Source organism: Ursus americanus, chromosome 11, assembly GCF_024610735.1.
Source record: "Ursus americanus isolate L20-20 chromosome 11, mUrsAme1.1.p, whole genome shotgun sequence".
NCBI classification, from domain to species: domain Eukaryota; kingdom Metazoa; phylum Chordata; class Mammalia; order Carnivora; family Ursidae; genus Ursus; species Ursus americanus.
The window spans coordinates 67,388,933-67,406,078 of record NC_142137.1 but is presented as its reverse complement, the minus strand read 5'-3'; the positions used below and the strand labels follow the sequence as shown (position 1 = coordinate 67,406,078).

At 53.4% G+C, this 17,146-nt stretch overlaps 1 protein-coding gene across 1 annotated transcript in view; it reads right to left on the bottom strand.

The window, feature by feature from the left end:
• Positions 1–14,873, bottom strand: part of TMEM181 (transmembrane protein 181) — a 52,709-nt gene extending 37,836 nt beyond the window's left edge. The window contains exons 1-2 of the mRNA XM_045805426.2: positions 14,742–14,873; positions 2,445–2,548 (exon numbers count right to left, since the gene is read on the bottom strand). Coding sequence (XP_045661382.1) covers positions 2,445–2,548; positions 14,742–14,749 — 112 coding nt within the window. The 5' untranslated portion in view covers positions 14,750–14,873. The remainder of the gene's footprint in view (positions 1–2,444; positions 2,549–14,741) is intronic.
• Between the last annotated feature and the right edge of the window lie 2,273 nt (positions 14,874–17,146).

The following is a 17,146-nucleotide window of genomic DNA, read 5'->3' as shown; positions in this document are numbered from 1 at the left end:
CTGAAAAGAGTCCCACCACATCCCCATTCAACTCGCCTATCTGGCCTAGGCAGAGGGTAGGTAGATCTTGGAGAGGACAGTGGACCACCGTCAGCTGAGCCAGGTGGTGATTCCCACCGCAGCTGCTGTACCAGCTTGAGCAAACGCACACAGCCTCCTGCCCCTGAGCGACGCAGCTACCGCTCTGGCAAATACTGGCCTCGTCCCTGGGAATAAGGCCCACCGGAAGCCAGGCGAGCAACACACCTTCCCTGTCCTACCCCAGAGGTACGTCACTCCCCAGCCATACACCAGAGTTTGCACAGATCTCAGTCTTCTTTCCCTTCCACAAGCTCTCATGCTGGTCCATCACGTCGATGCCATTGTGCTGATTAGACCTAGAGAGTAAGAAGTAGCAGCTACCCTAAACTCATTCGTAAGACACTTGCATGTCAGAGGATGGGGAATAAATCTGGTTAAAATCCAGGGGCCTCCTACCTCAGTGAAATTTCCAGGGGTCCCATGCTGTGCACCACGGAGAGCTATCCCTTCTAAGGCAAAAGATGAACTGTTGTATTTGGCTCCCCCTATAACCAAAACGGAGGCACGGTGCTTGGTGGGCCTTGCCTCTTTGCATTCTGGAGGCAACATCTTCCTTGTTTGGGTGTGATACTTTGGCCTATTTACCTAGTGACCCAAAAAGGTGCAAATTTTGAGTGGGGCCCAGAACAAGAGAAGGCTTCCCAGCAGGTCCGGGCTGCCGTGCAGGCTGCTCTGCTCTCAGGCTGGGGCCCAGGGATCCGGCACAGCCACTGGCACCTGGAAGGTCAGAACAGACAGGGATGCCATCTGGAGGCTTCGGCAGGGCCGTGCAGGTGAGTAATAAAGCAAGCCCTGAGGATTTTGGAGCAAAGCCTTGCTATTCCCCCCAGGTAATGACTCCCTTTGGGAGACACGGCTCTTGGCTTGCTATTGGGCCTCAGCAGAGACTAAATGCTTATCCACGGGCCCCCAAGTTACCGCGAGACCTGAGCTGCCCATCGTGACCTGGCTGCTCTCTGACCCACCGGGCCATGAAGTCGGTCACGCAGGGCAGCACTCCATCACAAACGGAAGGTATGCATGTGATCAGGCCCAAGCAGTCTCTGAAGGCTAAAATCTCGATCAGTATCTACCTATATCCTATTGGTGTGTTTCTCTGGAGAACCCCAGTATCAGTACCCGCTGGGAAGAAGGAAAAGGATGTGGGAATCCTGACACTGTTTTTCTGATCTCGGCATGGGTGCATCACTTCGTTTTTGCAAGAGTAGAAAAGACTGAATAAAATCACGGACGTTGTGACAGATAGTGGCTGAGGGAAACAAGAGTTGGCTGAAGTCTGGTGAGAGTCCACTCACGAGGCTATCAATGCCTCTCCTACCAATCTTCAAAGGCCGGTTATGAAAACTGAGTAAGATGATGGACACGTCCTGTGCCGGGATTGATGTAACTTATTTCTTGTTGACCTCGCAGGCAGGAAAAGAGGAGGCTGGCTACAGCTGCTGTTAATCACCAGGATGTTCACCATCAGCGGGCAAACAGCATCTAAGCGACCGCCCTCACCCCCAGCTTCCTTGGGCCAGTCACCAGCCCCCCAAGTCCAGCTGAGGTTAAGAAACTAGCCTTTAGAGGCACAACTGCCTCTGGGACAGGCTAAGCCTAATGTCATTCACGCTTTAATATGAAATGCCGTAATTAAACAAACACCTGCCAGAACCACGCTCACTGACCACGGTATTTAAGAGGGAAAGAAGAAACAGCCTAAGCAGGTCCTGGTCTCCTGTTCCCTGGACAGGGCTGAAGAGACCGGGTTGCTGGAAACCTTAGGAAAACGGGCCGACTTCTCTCATCTGTTTTCCATCTGTGTGAAATGGGGTTGGACTGGAAGCTAAAATCATTATGGTGTGGCTCCTCCCCTCCAACTGCATGCCATGGAACCCCAGGGCACTGGGGCCCTGAACACAAGGCCAAAGCCAATCTGCAGACTCCCTCCCGCCAAGAGTTCAGGGCGACACAGAGCAGCCTCCAGGCTCCCCTCGGTCACCCAAGCCCTGTGCTGACAGCCATCTCATGCCCCCGTAGTGGACTATTTACATGGCCTGTGGCCCCCATAAGTCAGCACGTTCTGGACTCCCCAGTGCCCAGGCTGGGTCCTGCGCACAGGAGCCTCTACAGAAACGTTTGATTATCCAATAAAAGGTACACAGTCAAGGCTACCCAGGGCTGCCAAGCTAAACTCAAGCCCTGGCTGCAATGAGGGGCGACACCCGGTTACCCCTTGCCCAGTGGGCTCAGAATGAAGTGGCGCTTCACCCTCCACCAAGGGGCCCTTAGCAGGTGACAGAAAGTGGGAATAGCTTGGCCGGGCTGAAAAGCATGCACCAGGGTGACTATAAATGATAAAATGACCAAGAACTGCACCTTACCTCTGATCCCGACGAAGACGGTCAGGCCAAAACAGACGAAGAAGACGACAAACACAAGGACAAAGTGGCGCTTGGAGAGCGTGTAGAGCCGCATGGGCGCCAGCCTGCAGAGAAGCCAGTGGGGGAGGGTCAGGTGGGGGTGGGGGCTGAGTCCACAGGAGGCCCCTCCCCAAACCAGCAACACCCCCAAGCTGCATCAGGCTGCCCCCTCCCCACCTCAGAAACGGACCTACTCTAAACGCAGGTGACCTGCCTGACAAAACTGTCTAAGTTATCAGAGGGACCACCGCAGGATGGGCGACTGTCCGGTATGTCAGGGGTGGAGAGGGCCCCTGCCACCCTGCTCTGGATGGGGCCAGCCAAGCCCCGCTCCTCATGGCACGGGAGTGAGCTGGGGCGTCGGTGCCCACCGAGAGCACATCCCACCACGCCACACACGGCTGGACCCCCGCGACACATGCTCGCCTTCTGCGGCCAGAGCAGAGCCCGAGTGCGCGGAGGACCCTAACCCACTCAAGCGGACACTCGGCCTGTGCTGTGAGCTGGCACCATCAAGCCCAGACTGGGAACAGCACGTGCCACCAGCACACATTTTCCTACCCGGCCCTCCAGGTGGCCCACGACCTGGTTTGTCCAGTCCAGGGCTCCTTATAACACCTGTCCTGCATCAGCCCCCCGGTGAAGCTCAGCCTGACTTCTGCTGCAGGGTCTGGTTCTGAAGGAACTGAACAAGCTGCCCGCACTCCTCTGTGACTTACCCCGGGGGGGACAGCGGCTGAGCGGATTCAGCCCAATGCCCCCCCTCAGGAGGTCCCCGCCTATTCACCCCTACTCTTTCCTCTGCTCAGAAGAAAATGGCAGTGGGGGAGGGATCAGTTCTCTTCTAAAACTCCCTACCTCAGGCATCAGTAAACAAAAGAAAAATCCATGAAGGACCAGACAATAAATGTTTGAGGCTTGGCCAGCCACACAGTCTCCGTCTCCAGTCCTCACTGCTGCCTCTACACGCAGCCCAGACGTCACGTACGCATGCATGCGTGGCTGTGTTCCAATTCAACTCTACCACAAAGAGGCAGCGGGCCAGGTTCGGGCCCCAAGTGGCCGACCCCTGCCTTATAACCCAAAGTGGAGACCCATAAATCCAAAGAGACAAGCTTGCGGGGGGGTTGTTTTGCTTTATTTTTTTTACATTATTTTTATTCCCTTAGCATTTCCTGGTCTGGGGAGCTGAGACAGAAAGAGGAATTTCTCATGCCTCAGGAACAGAACACACACTCCAGGACAGGGAAAACCAGGCTTAGAACTGAAACGGAGGGAAAGGTTATTTGCTTTCATGGTGCTGTGTGCACACACGCAACCCCTCCTTTACGTGGCTGAAGATTCCAGTTCCTGAGCAGGAAATCAGCTGGATGGTATCTTGGGGCAAAGGTTGGGGCCCATAAGCCACCTTTGCTCAGACATGGCTTTGCTGATTACCAAGCCGGCTCTCTCCAACAGGACCCGCCAGGCCTCTGGGAGAGTGAACTCTGAGGTCAGTGCCACTGTGTTTCATGGAATGACGGTACCAGTGAAGAAATAAAGGAATGAATGTCTCTGTTTTATTCTTGGGGACACAGGTCCAAAGGCCAACCCACAAACAACCCTGCTATGCATGAGAAATGAGAGCCAGTGAATTAAGCAGCCTGATCCCAACATCGATTTTGGACCCTAAAGTTTGTTTTTAAAGATTTATTTATTTATTTTAGAGAGAGTGAGAGAGGAAGTAATTAAGGGGTGTGGGGAGAGTAAGGGGCAGAGGGAGAGAATCTCAAGCAGACTCCTAGCATAGTGTGGAGCCTGACAAGGGGCTCAATCTCACAACCCTGAGATCATGACCTGAGCCAAAGTGAAGAGTCGGACGCTTAAATGACTGAGCCACACAGGCACCCCTGGACCCTAAAGATTTTAAGAGGTCTGAAAGCCTTAAAACAGTAGAGTCATAAAGGACCTCCAGGAGGAAGTCCAACCCCTTTGACTTAGACACGGGGACACTGAGGTCCAAGACTGTGGAACACTTGCCCAAGATGTCACAGCTCTGCCCCTTGGCGGTAACTGCTGGTCCCCAGGAAGGAGGCTCGGGGGAGCAGGAAGAGCTGAGGGGACCCATCTCCACAACTGCACTTCTGGGGAAAGCCCTGTGGAGGCGGGGCCGGCATCAGAACAAGGTCCTCTTTGTCATCGCTCTGCTGTCCCCAGGTGTCAAGGCTAAGAATGCAGTTCCTCTGCACAGTCTGCAGAAAGGAATTCACGGGACATTTTCACTATGAAAAAACCCTACACGAAGCTAAATGGACTAGACGTTGGGAAAGGCAACTGAAGTCTGTAGTTCACAGGACTGTGTCAATGTTGTTCTCTTAGTTTTGATCAAAGTACCATGGTGCTGAGACGCCAGCATGAGGTGAAGCTGGGGGAGGGGTGTCCAGACACTCTGTACTATCTCTGTCACTTGCCTTGTAAATCTAAAGTTATTTAAAAAATTACCCAGAGTCACGGCACCCCAGTCTACTGCTCTCAGGGCGACTTGCCCACCCCACCCGGTGCGGGGGCTCTGAGGGGCACTGAGGGCTCCCAGCACAGGCGAGAGCCCAGAAGACATTACTGGGAAGCAGAGATAAATACAGTAAGAACAATTATATTTAAATTTTGATTTTTAAAACACACTATCATTAAAACACGTTATCAATGACTTGTTGGGAAAGCAGTTACTGAACAGAAGAGAGGGAACAGGAGGAAAGGGACCAGCGAGGCCCCGAGAGCACAAGGTCGAGTTCCTGCAGCACACACCCAATCCCTCCCCCCCCCCCCGGGGGCTCAATACAAATCTAGCACCTCCCTTCCTTAAAACTGCCACTTAAATCCAATTTATCACAGATTCTCCTGGTTCAGAAATCAGGCCTCACCCAATTCAATGGAAAAAAAGACACAGAGAAAGCTAAAGAAGCCCCCTGCCCGAGGAAACCTCACTGGACACAACCATGTCCAGGATCTAGGCTTGCTGGGGACCGGCTGGGCAAGGAGCTGCATTTCTGCTGTCTTCAGCTTTCTGACGAGCCTTAAACCTTTCCAGGCACCCTCAGCTGGGGCGTCTGGGGTCCAGAGACCCCCTCCAGCCACAGGGAGTCGTGGGCCAGGGCCAGCACCAAGATAGCTCGGTTCTGCACCACGGTGCCTCCTCCCCAGGGCTACTTCTGCTCTCAACTTCACCTCTAAAAACTTTGAGGCAATTCACCAAAACCCTAGAGACTTCCAAAACCTCAGAAACATCTTCCTATTCAAGACAAATCACAGGTCCACACTGTTGTTCGGTCAAAGCAGCGATCCGTGAGATGCTAACGTGAAGACAGCAGCGGCAGCTGATAGTCGAGGCCAACTGGTCTCGCTTCACATCTCCTAGTCCCAACTGCCCCACAACACTTCCTGCCCGAACCAGGCACCCAGTCATTTCTCTGCCTACCTCCTGCGTCACTTCCTACCTGCAACACCAATGTGTTTCTAACAACCAAGCTAACCTAAACTAACTGGCGGCCCAGGCGAGTCTCTGTGAGGAAACAGCCTTTATGCCCCATGATCAGGCCACCAACAGAAGGAATGTTCTGTAAATGCTCAGAGGCAAGACTGATGCAGAAGAGTCATGAAGCCCATCACCAAGGGGCCTCTGATCCAGCAGCCTTAACCCATCCCTCATGTCAACCTCTACTGTAACCCATTCCCTTCTGACACCCACACTGTGTGGACTCTCCGACCCCGGCTGATCTCCTGCTTCCTCCTTCATGCCCCTTCCCACCTCCAGGAACCGTCCCCAAGCCCGTGCCTGCCCCTGACCCCATTCTGAGTTAGTGTCTCGCAGGACATTTTCACTTAGGACTCCACACTTTATGGTCAATCAGTTTAAAACTGAACCCATTAAAGCACAAAATAACAAATGAAAAAGCTGCTTCCACTGCCCGTTTCCTGCCTCTACCCTTTCTCCAGCCCCACGCCCTGAAACCTTGGGGTCACCTCTGAGGATGCTCGCCTCTCATTCGTCCCACGCCTGCAGCCGGCCAGGAGAAGGGGCTTTGCTTCTTAACTTTTCCTTCCCAGGGCGGAGTCTCACAGCCCCAGCCCGGCCACTGCCAGCACGGACTGCACCAGCCTCCCAGATGCTTCCTCCGCGATGCTGTGACACTGCTGACACGCCGCCCCGCACCGGAAGCCTCTGGCTCCCCATGGCCACTCCGTCGAGTTTCAACTCCTCCTTATGGCTTCCAAGGTCCCCCCAAATCCGTCCCTGGGACTCCTACCATGCTGCACATACCCGACGCGAATCACGACCTCCCCTGGTCATCACAGCTGCCTTCCGAGTTACGTACTACCACTATCTGCATTTCCTAGATGAGAGAGCTCAGGTTGAGGCAGCGTTCAAACCCAAGCATCAGTATCCCGGGCCTAAATTCTGTTTCCCAACATGGTCAAGCCAGATTCCGGACCAGCCGGAATACATTGCATACACTGCTCTCCTGATGGGAAATGCTCTCTCTTCTCACCACCAAACCGTCAAAGCTGGACTCAGCACGGCTCACCTGCATGTCCCACCTCCTCCAGGAAGCTTTCCCTCCCTTCGCTGTCTCACGTCTTCAACCTGTTACAGCACACATGGCCGACTGCCTGAAGACAAAGTACCCATCTATCTGTGTGGATGCCAGACACGTGAAAACACCTACTCAGCTTTCATTCGTTATCTCAAAAGTGTTTATGTACTTCCCTCAAATTGGCAAGTTACTAGGGAGCAGGGAGAGGACCCCCCATTTCCCCAAACACCCTGGCCAAGTCAAGCACAGCAGTGGGTGGAATCTTCTCCCTGGATAATCAGAGCAGGAAGGCCTCAAGCAAAACCCCACCAGCGGAGGACGGCTGTCTCTCCTTTTTCTCTTCTTAGGGGACCCATACACCGGTCTTCCTCTCCAGGCCCGCGCCTCTTTTCACACGCAGGCATTTAAAACACATACTGGAAAATGCAGGCCTCCTTGGAGCCCCTGGGCCCTTGGAAGACCTTTCAAATGCAATGAAACAAACCGTCCCCTTGGAGTCAGCTGGGACTCTTTAAGTCCCTTCTAAATTAACCTCAATTTTGTGGGGTGATTTAAAATATCACAGACATATTTCCTAGAAAAACTAAACACACCTTCATTGGAAAGCCAGTCCGCCAAACTGCAGCCATAACCCAAATCCCTGTAAGCCATGCCTGCCCGTCTTGTGTGTCCTCATAACCATTTCCCAAGGAACCGCTTCCGAGTACTGTGAAGCCTGTGCAGCCATCAAGACCCACAACAGAAGAGCAGGAGAACCAGCCTCTAGAGCTCTCTGCTGCACCCGGATGTCAGCACTGTCTTGCTGGGACACATGTGCACGGTGCTGCTCTTTGCCCTCTTCCCTTTTCAGCTCTCACTCCCCAGTGACCTCCTCCTGTTTCAGGCTTTAGTGACGATGCAGGTGCGAACAATTCCACACTCATAGCTCGGCCCAGCTGAGCCCCAGACTGACAGGAAACGCCCACTCGACCCCCCCACTTGGATATCCAGTAGGCAGGTCTGAGTGTGATACAACCAAAGCCAGACTCCGGATCTTCCACTGCCCCCATCCTGCAGTGTTCCCTGCCCCAGGAAGTGGCCACTCCAGCCTTCCAGAGGCTCAGGCTGAGGACTCAGCAGTCCTCTTTGACCCCTGTCTTCTCACTCCCCAAATCTAATGCATCACAAAGCCTTCAAAATATACGGAGTCTCGGCCCTTCTCAGCTCTCCAGTCAGGCCCTGCCATGTTTCACTGGACTGCAGTGGCCCCCCCTGGTCTTCCTGCTTCCGGCCTTGGCACCAATGCGCTGCTTTCCATCCAGCTGCTCTCAAGGCCAGGTGCGTTCGCTCTCGGTCCAGAACTCTCCAGTGGCTTCCCTGTCACTGTGAGTGATAGCCAAACACTTCACAACCAACTGTTGCTGGCACGCCTGTGACATGTTTATGGGTGTTTCTTTGAACACAATTCTCCCTCCATAATCCCCACTTGGTTCTAAAGAAGGAACAGGAGCCCTGGGAGATGAAGGGATTTTCTCTGGGGCAGGGCAGAAGCCCCACGGCTGTATGCCCCCACCTCCCCTGGTCCCCTGCCAGGGAGACCAGCCTCGCTTTCCCAGCCCCCCTCCCCACTAGGACACAGAACCTGAGGGAAACCAGCCAGGCACTTCGAGAAAAGGTTTCCCTGCCTGATGCAGGGATGGGTGAGAGAAAGAGCCTCCTCTGTCTTCAGTGGGCATAACCGTGCAGGTAAGCACTGCCTGGCTGCGGCCACCTCACACGTAAGGGGGGAGACACTGCAATAGGGCAGGACTGAGAACCAAAGATGGAAACCACTCAGGCCACCAGGGACACGGAGCCACTGAATTAACCCTAGACAAGCCTACTTCAACTCCTGGGCACCCCCGTTGTTTAAGCCACTTTTCATGGGTATTCTACTAAAACCAAAAGCTCCCCTTCAATACACATACTGAAAAAAGAAAAACAAACCACAATTAAAAATGAAACTCCAGACACTAGTCACACAGTTATAGAAACCTTCCAGTTCAAGGCACCCGCAACTGTTCTGTCAGAATGTGAGGTGGCAACCAAGCATCCTTGTAGCTAAGACGCTGGCCTTCCTCGCTCCAGCAATGATGGGTCACTGAGTCCTTCCCCTCCCTTCGGCCCCCAGGCACCCATCCTTCCCTGCCCAGCCAAGGTCCTGCCTCCCCTGAGGCCACCCCCAACCACTCTGAGAAGACAACTGTCTCCTCAAATGCAGGGCTGGAGGCACATGACCATTACGGATTTTAATGTGGGTGACAACCATTCATAGACTTCCATGCCTCCTCCGACCTGGAGCTCCCCTCTGGCTTCTCGGTGCCCAGCACTGAGCCTTACAAATGGTAGGCCATTAACTCTAGATTCCTTCGACCAATAATTATTGATTCCTTCCATTTCTATGCATGTTTCCCTGGTTTTACTTTCATTTCCTCCATATTCTACTACTTTCCCTGTTGGGACAGAGTATAGACCACTGAACTGCAAACTTGAACTTTTTCTCCCACTGTTGCCTTTTTGTGTTTCTTATGGCCCTGACCTTTGCACTCTGGGTCTGGGAACTGGCCAGAGCAGCTCCAAGCAAGTGCCTTCCCCTTAGGCCCCTGCTTAGCCAGCTGGAAGGCCAGTGTCCCCATTAGGGCCGCCCAGCACTCCAGCACCGCTGGAACCAACATTACCTTGCCACTAGACACCTCCCCTCCCACGCGGGGCCCTGTAAGAGTTAATAAAGCAGCACTCGAGACAAACCGTGCGGGAGACACACACTCAATGAGCCCCTTCATGGGCCTGGAGCAGAATGACCCTGAAATGGACAGACTTGGCTAAGCAGAGAATGCAAGAAAACACCTCAGGGCGCTTTCAGCGATGCAGATGGAGATGGGACAGAATCTCTGCGTTTTACAACCCTCAGTGACAGCCAGCACCGTAGGGAGGCAGGAGGAAACAGCAGCCCGGAGGCCCAAGCGTTTCTATAAATATGTATTTTATCTGGCCTCATCGAGTCACGATACAGTAGGTAGGTAAGACTGAAAATATTTCTGTTATCACAGATTTTGCTACTTGTTCAACTCAGTCCCAGATTTCCCACTCTAGAACTCAAAAATCAGCATGTGGGCAGTGAGAAGGGACTTTCATCTCTCAGTGCATTCGCATGTTTTAAGCAAAGATTTTGTTTTTCTTTCATAACCTGTATAAAAATAATCTCTTCTCCCGTGGTCCAAAGCGCTGGCCTGGTGCCTATCAGTCTGGCTTCCGATCCTGGCTCCCCCACTTGCGAGGCACACAACTATGGGCAAGCTAGGCAACTCTCTGGCCCAGTGTCTCCTCTGTAAATCAGAGACAAGCAGAATACCCCCAAGGTCGTTGGGGCGCATAAATGAAAGCACGACGGGCCTAGGACAGTGTTGTAAATACGGGAAGAACTCGATCAGGTTCGTTACAGTAGTAATAACTGTGTGTTCCCCCCCCACTTTTTCTTTAAAAAAAAAATGTGTTTTCATCCTACCAATATCTGAGGATCCACTATGTAATACCTCCCCTCCTCCAGCTCAGAACTGAACCAACTGAAGAAAAGGGCAGTTGCCATTCCCTAAGCACTTAACAGCAGGTATGATCAGGGATGCCTGGGTGGCTCAGTCATTAAGGGTCCTGGGATTGAGCCCCTCACTGGGCTCCCTGCTCCGCTGGGAGCCTGCTTCTTCCTCTCCCACTCCCCCTGCTTGTGTTCCCTCTCTCACTGGCTGTCTCTCTGTCAAATAAATTAAAAAATCTTTAAAAACAAACAAACAAACAAACAGGGGCGCCTGGGTGGCACAGCGGTTAAGCGTCTGCCTTTGGCTCAGGGCGTGATCCCGGAGTTCTGGGATCGAGCCCCACGTCAGGCTCTTCCGCTATGAGCCTGCTTCTTCCTCTCCCACTCCCCCTGCTTGTGTTCCCTCTCTCTCTGGCTGTCTCTCTCTCTGTCAAATAAATAAATAAAAAATCTTTAAAAACAAACAAACAAACAAACAAAACAGCAGGGATTATCAGCCCTTTTACATATGGGAAAATAGAGGCCAGGGGCAGCCTTCCTGCTGAGGTCCCAGTTGGCAGCAGGTGGAGGTGGGGTTTGAGCCCCCAAGGACGGAGGCAGAAAGGAGGCCCACCACTCTCTCACTCTCACTCTTTGGCCCTCTCACCAAAATCTTTCTGTTTTAAACCTACCACTGAGTGGATTTTGAGAAGAAGAAACTCTAAGGGGAAGAACAGAATAAGAACTCTGAAATTTCAATCTGTGAAATATATTGAATATATCTGAATATATTCAAATTTCAAACTTGAATATATTACAAATCATTTATCATTACCTATTCAAAAAAGCCATTATGCAAACATCCAAGGCCCAACAACCTCAATATGTATTTTAATGAACAATATGCCCCACGGTTCCTTGAGGAGTGAACCGTGAATTCATGCGTACCCCTGCTGGGCTGGAAGCCTGGTGATTCACACCCAGGAGCATGGTAGTTAGGCCACTGAAAACCCTTCCCAGGGCAGAGAACAAGGAAGCAGGCCACACACTGGTCAGCACAGGCAAGGTGCCAGCCAAGGGCAGCACCCTGGCCCAGCTCCACGCAGCGCAACCAGCGGTGAAGACCCTGGGATCTGAGGGCAGACTGCGGGGCTGCAAGGCCCCTCCACCACGACCAGCAGGGTGAGCTGGGGTGAGCCACTCTCCTTCTCAGGACTGCGACTCAACACCGAGGTGGCCCACCGCCCAGGGCTGCTGTGATAACTAAACGAGCTATTACACGAAAGCCCTCGGAAGTGCTCGGTCATTGCCAGCCGCTGGTGAGAGGCGGGAGTGTTCGTGTCACGACCGTGGGCTCTGGAGCCAACTACTCCGGCTTCAGTCTCAGCTCTGCGATGTACTGTGACCTTGAGAAACTCATGTGACTTCTCTGCACCTTGGTGCTGTCATCTGTCATAATGGGAACCCTAAGAGAAACTTCACGGGGAGAGTAGCTGTGAGGATCCCCTGAAATGGTGCACATTAGGTGCTCACAGCAGTGCCTGGTACAGAGTAAATACTTTCTATTAGCTCTAGAGATCATTTTGGTTCAGGGAAAAAAAAAAAAGATTCTTAAGAGACACAATCCTAAAAAACTCTGTCGTTACAAGAATAGGATACTGACCCAGGCCTGGTGTCCCCTCAGGCACTGGGACACTCCGAAGGCCTGGGACACAGAAACCACAACAAGGTTTGTGCTAATTTGTGCCACGCCGTCACTGCTGGCAGAAGAGGAATCTACTGAATACACTTCGACACTTACACGCACCCAGGATGAAAGAAACACACGTAAAATATACTCTTTCAAAACTGGCTGCAAGTATCAAGCAACACACACCCAAAACACCAATCTTACTCCAGGCAACCTTATTGCAGGGAAACGCAAGAGCAAAGCAGCAAAAGAAATCTCAACGATGTGCAGCACTGCAGCTCAAATAGGAAGTCACGGTAGCGAGTGTCCAAGACCCCCTCTGAGCTGCACCATCCTCTCCTCCGGAACCCCAGCACCTGCCACTCGCCTGGTATTATCAGAAAAGGAGCGGGGTTTGCAGGGAACTTCAGCTTATAGCTGTAAGAACCAGGAACTCTTTATCCTGACTGGTTTTGATAGCAATCTCTCCTGCCCGTTTAAAAAGAGTAGGCTGGGCCACATGTGAGCAGGGAGGTCAGGGAGGTGGAGCAGGGAGGTGGCAGTGCCACTGACCCCCGCGCTTAGCCCCACCCCCTAAGCCTTGCTCCCCCAGGTGGCTCTTTTCTCTTCCACCCTCCCCCAACTCTCCCCCACCACGTTCTTTCTCTGGCTTCACTTCCTGCTCCTATCCCTTCCCAGCTTTCTCACCACGGGGTTCTGTCATCTGGCAACAAGAGCACTGTGACCCCACCGGGCGCGGGGATCCAGGATCTTCGGGCTTGTTTTCTCATAAGATTTTTATGTGTGCCAAAGACTTTCTGACTTCCACATCTTACATCATCTTGAATGCTAGACAACAGCAGCCGGCAGACGTCCAGATCCCAACATCCCACCGCCCCGGCCCCTCGCTCACCAGAGCCCGGCCTGGCTCCGAGGGGAGCATCATGCTGCCTACTGCGTCACCACAGGACACACGTGAATGCTCCACTGAAATCCTTCATTCACACCGTGGTTCTATGAGCCCTCCTTTAGTTAGCAGCTCTAGTTCCCTGTAAGTAACAGACGGCACCCGACTTCCCCACGAGACCCACACCACTTCTCTGCCTCTTGTCCAGGTAAAAGGGATAACACCACCATACACCACCCAGGGCTGCTGTGCTGTGGGGACGCAAGGAGATTCGCTCTGTGAGAGACCCTAAAACATGCCAGTTGTCACTCTGCTACAGGGTCACAACTTGGCACCACTCCAGAAAGCATCTTCACGTGCCTTCCAAGCATGCTACTGACATACACCACGAATGAATGGTGCCCCTGGAGTTGTGCACAGGCAGTGCTGCCAACCCCCCTCTGCCTGGGGTTTAATTAAGAGGAAGACTTTTACAACATCCATCTAGGACTCACATTTTATGTTACCCTGCCTTCCTGTGCTGAAGTGAAAAACCAAACTCAGAAACTTCTGAGGAAGCAGGAGGAAAAAGCTTTCCCTCCATCACATGTGATGGCGTTTTGGCAACACCCTCCAATCTTCTCTATGTCCACAGTCAGAGAAAGCGGCAGCGCTCCAACGCAAACCCTTCCAGCCTCTACAACCCCAAACACACAGAGACACTCACACAGTCCTGTCCGAAGGTTGCCTTCAATTATGGGAACCTGCCCTCCCGACCTCCCGCCGCAGACACGGCTCCACACAGCAAAAGACTCCAGGCATTCCTTCTCTGTGACTTCTGACTTCTTGCGACTCAAGCGCTAAACTTTTTTTTATTTTTTCTTTTCCCCGGATGTCCCCTGGGAGACACCCAGGTGACTCTGCTGCGTCAAAGGCAACCTTTAGGGATGGCGTCTATGAGGCCCTGGACAGGTTTTTCCACTTAAAATCCCTGAACTTCACAGAGGAAATAAGGCCCAAAGTCAGCAAATTAAAACTCATAAAACTCGGTGTCCCAGAGATCTAAAAGGGCTGTGGCAGGTTTCCAACGTGCCAACATCATCAAAAAGCCACTGGAAAGCACCTCTCTTTACCCTCGGCCTGGCTAGATCACCAAAGAGCTGAGTGGGGGTGCTCTGGGTGCCTTTAAGAGAGAGGTGATGAATAGGGTCCCTGGGCAGGGGGCCACCGCCCCTCCAGCAGGGAGGCTGGACCCCAGCTACCCCAGGAAAGGCGGTGAGGGGCTCTGAGAGGGACTCTCCTGTAGGACGGGGGTCACCGGTTCTCCGGAGCGAGCAGGGCCAGAGCTGGCCTCGAAGGGCCCTCCTGGGGTGCACTCTGGCCCAGACCGGTCCCGGAACCCCGACCCTGTCTCCATGGCTCGCGCCCAGCCACCCCCGCAGAGCCCCCGCCAGGGCTCCCTCCCCGCGGTCCCGAGCTCCACGTGGGCGGAGGGCCCGGCGTCGGGGTTCCCGGGAGCTGGACGCGGAGCCCCGACTCCGGGCCCGGGCGCCCGGGGCGGGGGAGGGGGGGACCCGGCCCGCCTCGCCCGCCCGGCACTCACGGTTCCATCGCGGCGCCCCGGCCCTTGGCCCCGGCCCGCACCCCGAGCCCGCCCGGCGCCGCACAGTCGCCGCGGCAGCCGCAGCCGGAGACAGCGGCGCGGGAGCAGCCGGCTCCGTGGAACTCGTCAGAGCGCGACGCGTCGCCGGCGTCACGTGCGCGGAAGCGAGCGCGCGGCGGCGGGAGAGGCGGGGAGCGGCGCGGCCGGGGCGGGGGCGGCCTCGGGCCGGGGCGAGGTGGGGGGTGCGGCGGGGGAGCGGGGCAGGGACGGGAGAGGCGGCGGACTGCCCCGCACAAGCCCTGCTCACTGGCCCCACGGGAGAGGATCCCGCGGCGCGTCTACCTCCCTGCGCCCCAAGAGCACAGAGGCGGCCCGAGCGGTGGGTGAGCTCAGTGTAGGGTTCACAAATTGACTGACTGAATGACTTGACTCTTACTCCTTGTCCCTTGCTGAGGAGACAGCACATTAAATCATTCACCCTCTGGCTTCCAGGGCGCCTTAATCAGGGCATAAGGATGGATCATGGGAGTCCATGAACTCCCTACAGTTGTGTGAAAGACACTATGGGTGTCTGCATTTTTCTGGGGAGAACATCTATAACTTTCCAAATTATCAAAGAGGTTTGCGACCCAAAGAGCTTAAAAGCCAGAGCAAACCTCTGACACCCCCAGATGATGCCAGGATAGCTTTCCAGGCTCTTGTTGGTAGTTTCTGCAACCTTTTTCTAGATCAGAGCTAGCATAGCGTGCAGATTTTCCATCTCTGGGGCGAACGCGGTCCCTCAGGAAGCATGCAGGTGTGGATCCCACACCCCGCATCCCACAGAGCTGCAAACAGAACCGATGGTACAAATCCGGGTCCTGCTAAGGTCCTGAATAGGAGCAAGTGCCAGGGACCAATCCTGTTGGAGTTCTTTCTACAGTGTGACCAGATCCGCTGACCAAAAGCACTTCCTTGACCTAAGATCTTGGCTCACAGTCCTAAATCTCGGTGATCAAGAACAGAGGAGAGCCACGGTTTTGGATATTTCCAAGATTCTCTTTGGAGCATTTGTTAAAATGCCCCCCCCATCCCCTTATTGCTTGGGTTTAAAGTCAATCTGAGTAAGGAAAATAAACGACTCAAGCTTTCTTCCTAACCTTTCCTTGTTCATGCTCTGAGCTGCCAGCAAGCTCATTGGTATTGGCAGGAAGATACCAACACGAGGAGCATTCAGTTCTTGCCCACAGCAAGCTTGCAGGCAAACGCAGTTGCCAAAACTGTGACAAGCCCAGATTGCTACAGTGGCACTGAGGAAGGCACCTAACTCACCTGGGGTGAGGTTGGGCGGGTGAGGAGAGAGAATGCTCAATGTTTGGGCTGATCTCGAGGTGGGAGGGGCTTGAGAACTTGGAGGGAGGTTGGGGACCCCAGGCAGAGCAACAGACTGAATACCGAGTAATATGACAAATTCCATTACCACTCGGAATCCTAAACCACAACTCTTAAAGGAATGATAACAAAAGATTATTCCTTTGATTCTTTTCATAGACGCTAGGAGGAAAAGGGGTCTTCAGAGCAACAAGGCCATAAACAGGGCAACAAGGAACATAAACACTGGTCCCCGCGGGACTGGCAGGAAACGGGGCACCGGCCAGGTGGGCGCTGTGCACCAGAGCTCGCATCGTCTCAAGGAGCTGCACGCACCCCTTTGAAAGCCTCTGACTTCAAATACAACTTTTCATGTGACACCTTCCAATTCTAAAGTATTGGAAACTAATTTAAAAAAATATTTTGAGGGACACCTGTGTGGCTCAGTTGGTGAAGCGTGAGCAGAAGCATGCCTTCCACTCAGGTCATGATCCCAGGGTCGTGGGATCAAGTCCCGCATCAGGCTCCCTGCTGCCTCTCCCTCTCCCTCTGTCTGCTGCTCTCCCTGCTTGTGTATACGCGCGCTCTCTCTCTCTGACAAATAAATAAAGAATATATTTTTAAAAAATATTTTGAACTCCAGGAGGACTAAACAAAACACATTTGCTGGCTGCATTTGTCCCGAGGCAGCCAGTTTTTACCTCCGATCTGAGGAAGTCTTGTCTGGTGTAGAAATGCCTGCTCCAGACGCTGTGCCAGCTGCCTGACCCCTGAGACACCCCCACAGACCCCTTGCTGTTTTCGTATGGCTCCAGGTTTTAAAAAGAGTTGACCTCTTTGAGACCCAAACTCCCTCCTGGTAACTTGCCACGTTGGTCCTCCCTTGATGTGCTGGCCAGCATCACTCCGATCCCTCTTCTTCTCATTGATGTGCTCTTCCAACATTAACGGAGCATTCCGTGTGTGCTACACACTTCCCTCAGTTCTGGAAATACAACTCGAATATGTGGGACAATCCCTGTCCTCCTGGGACTTATCTTTTGATGAAGGACACA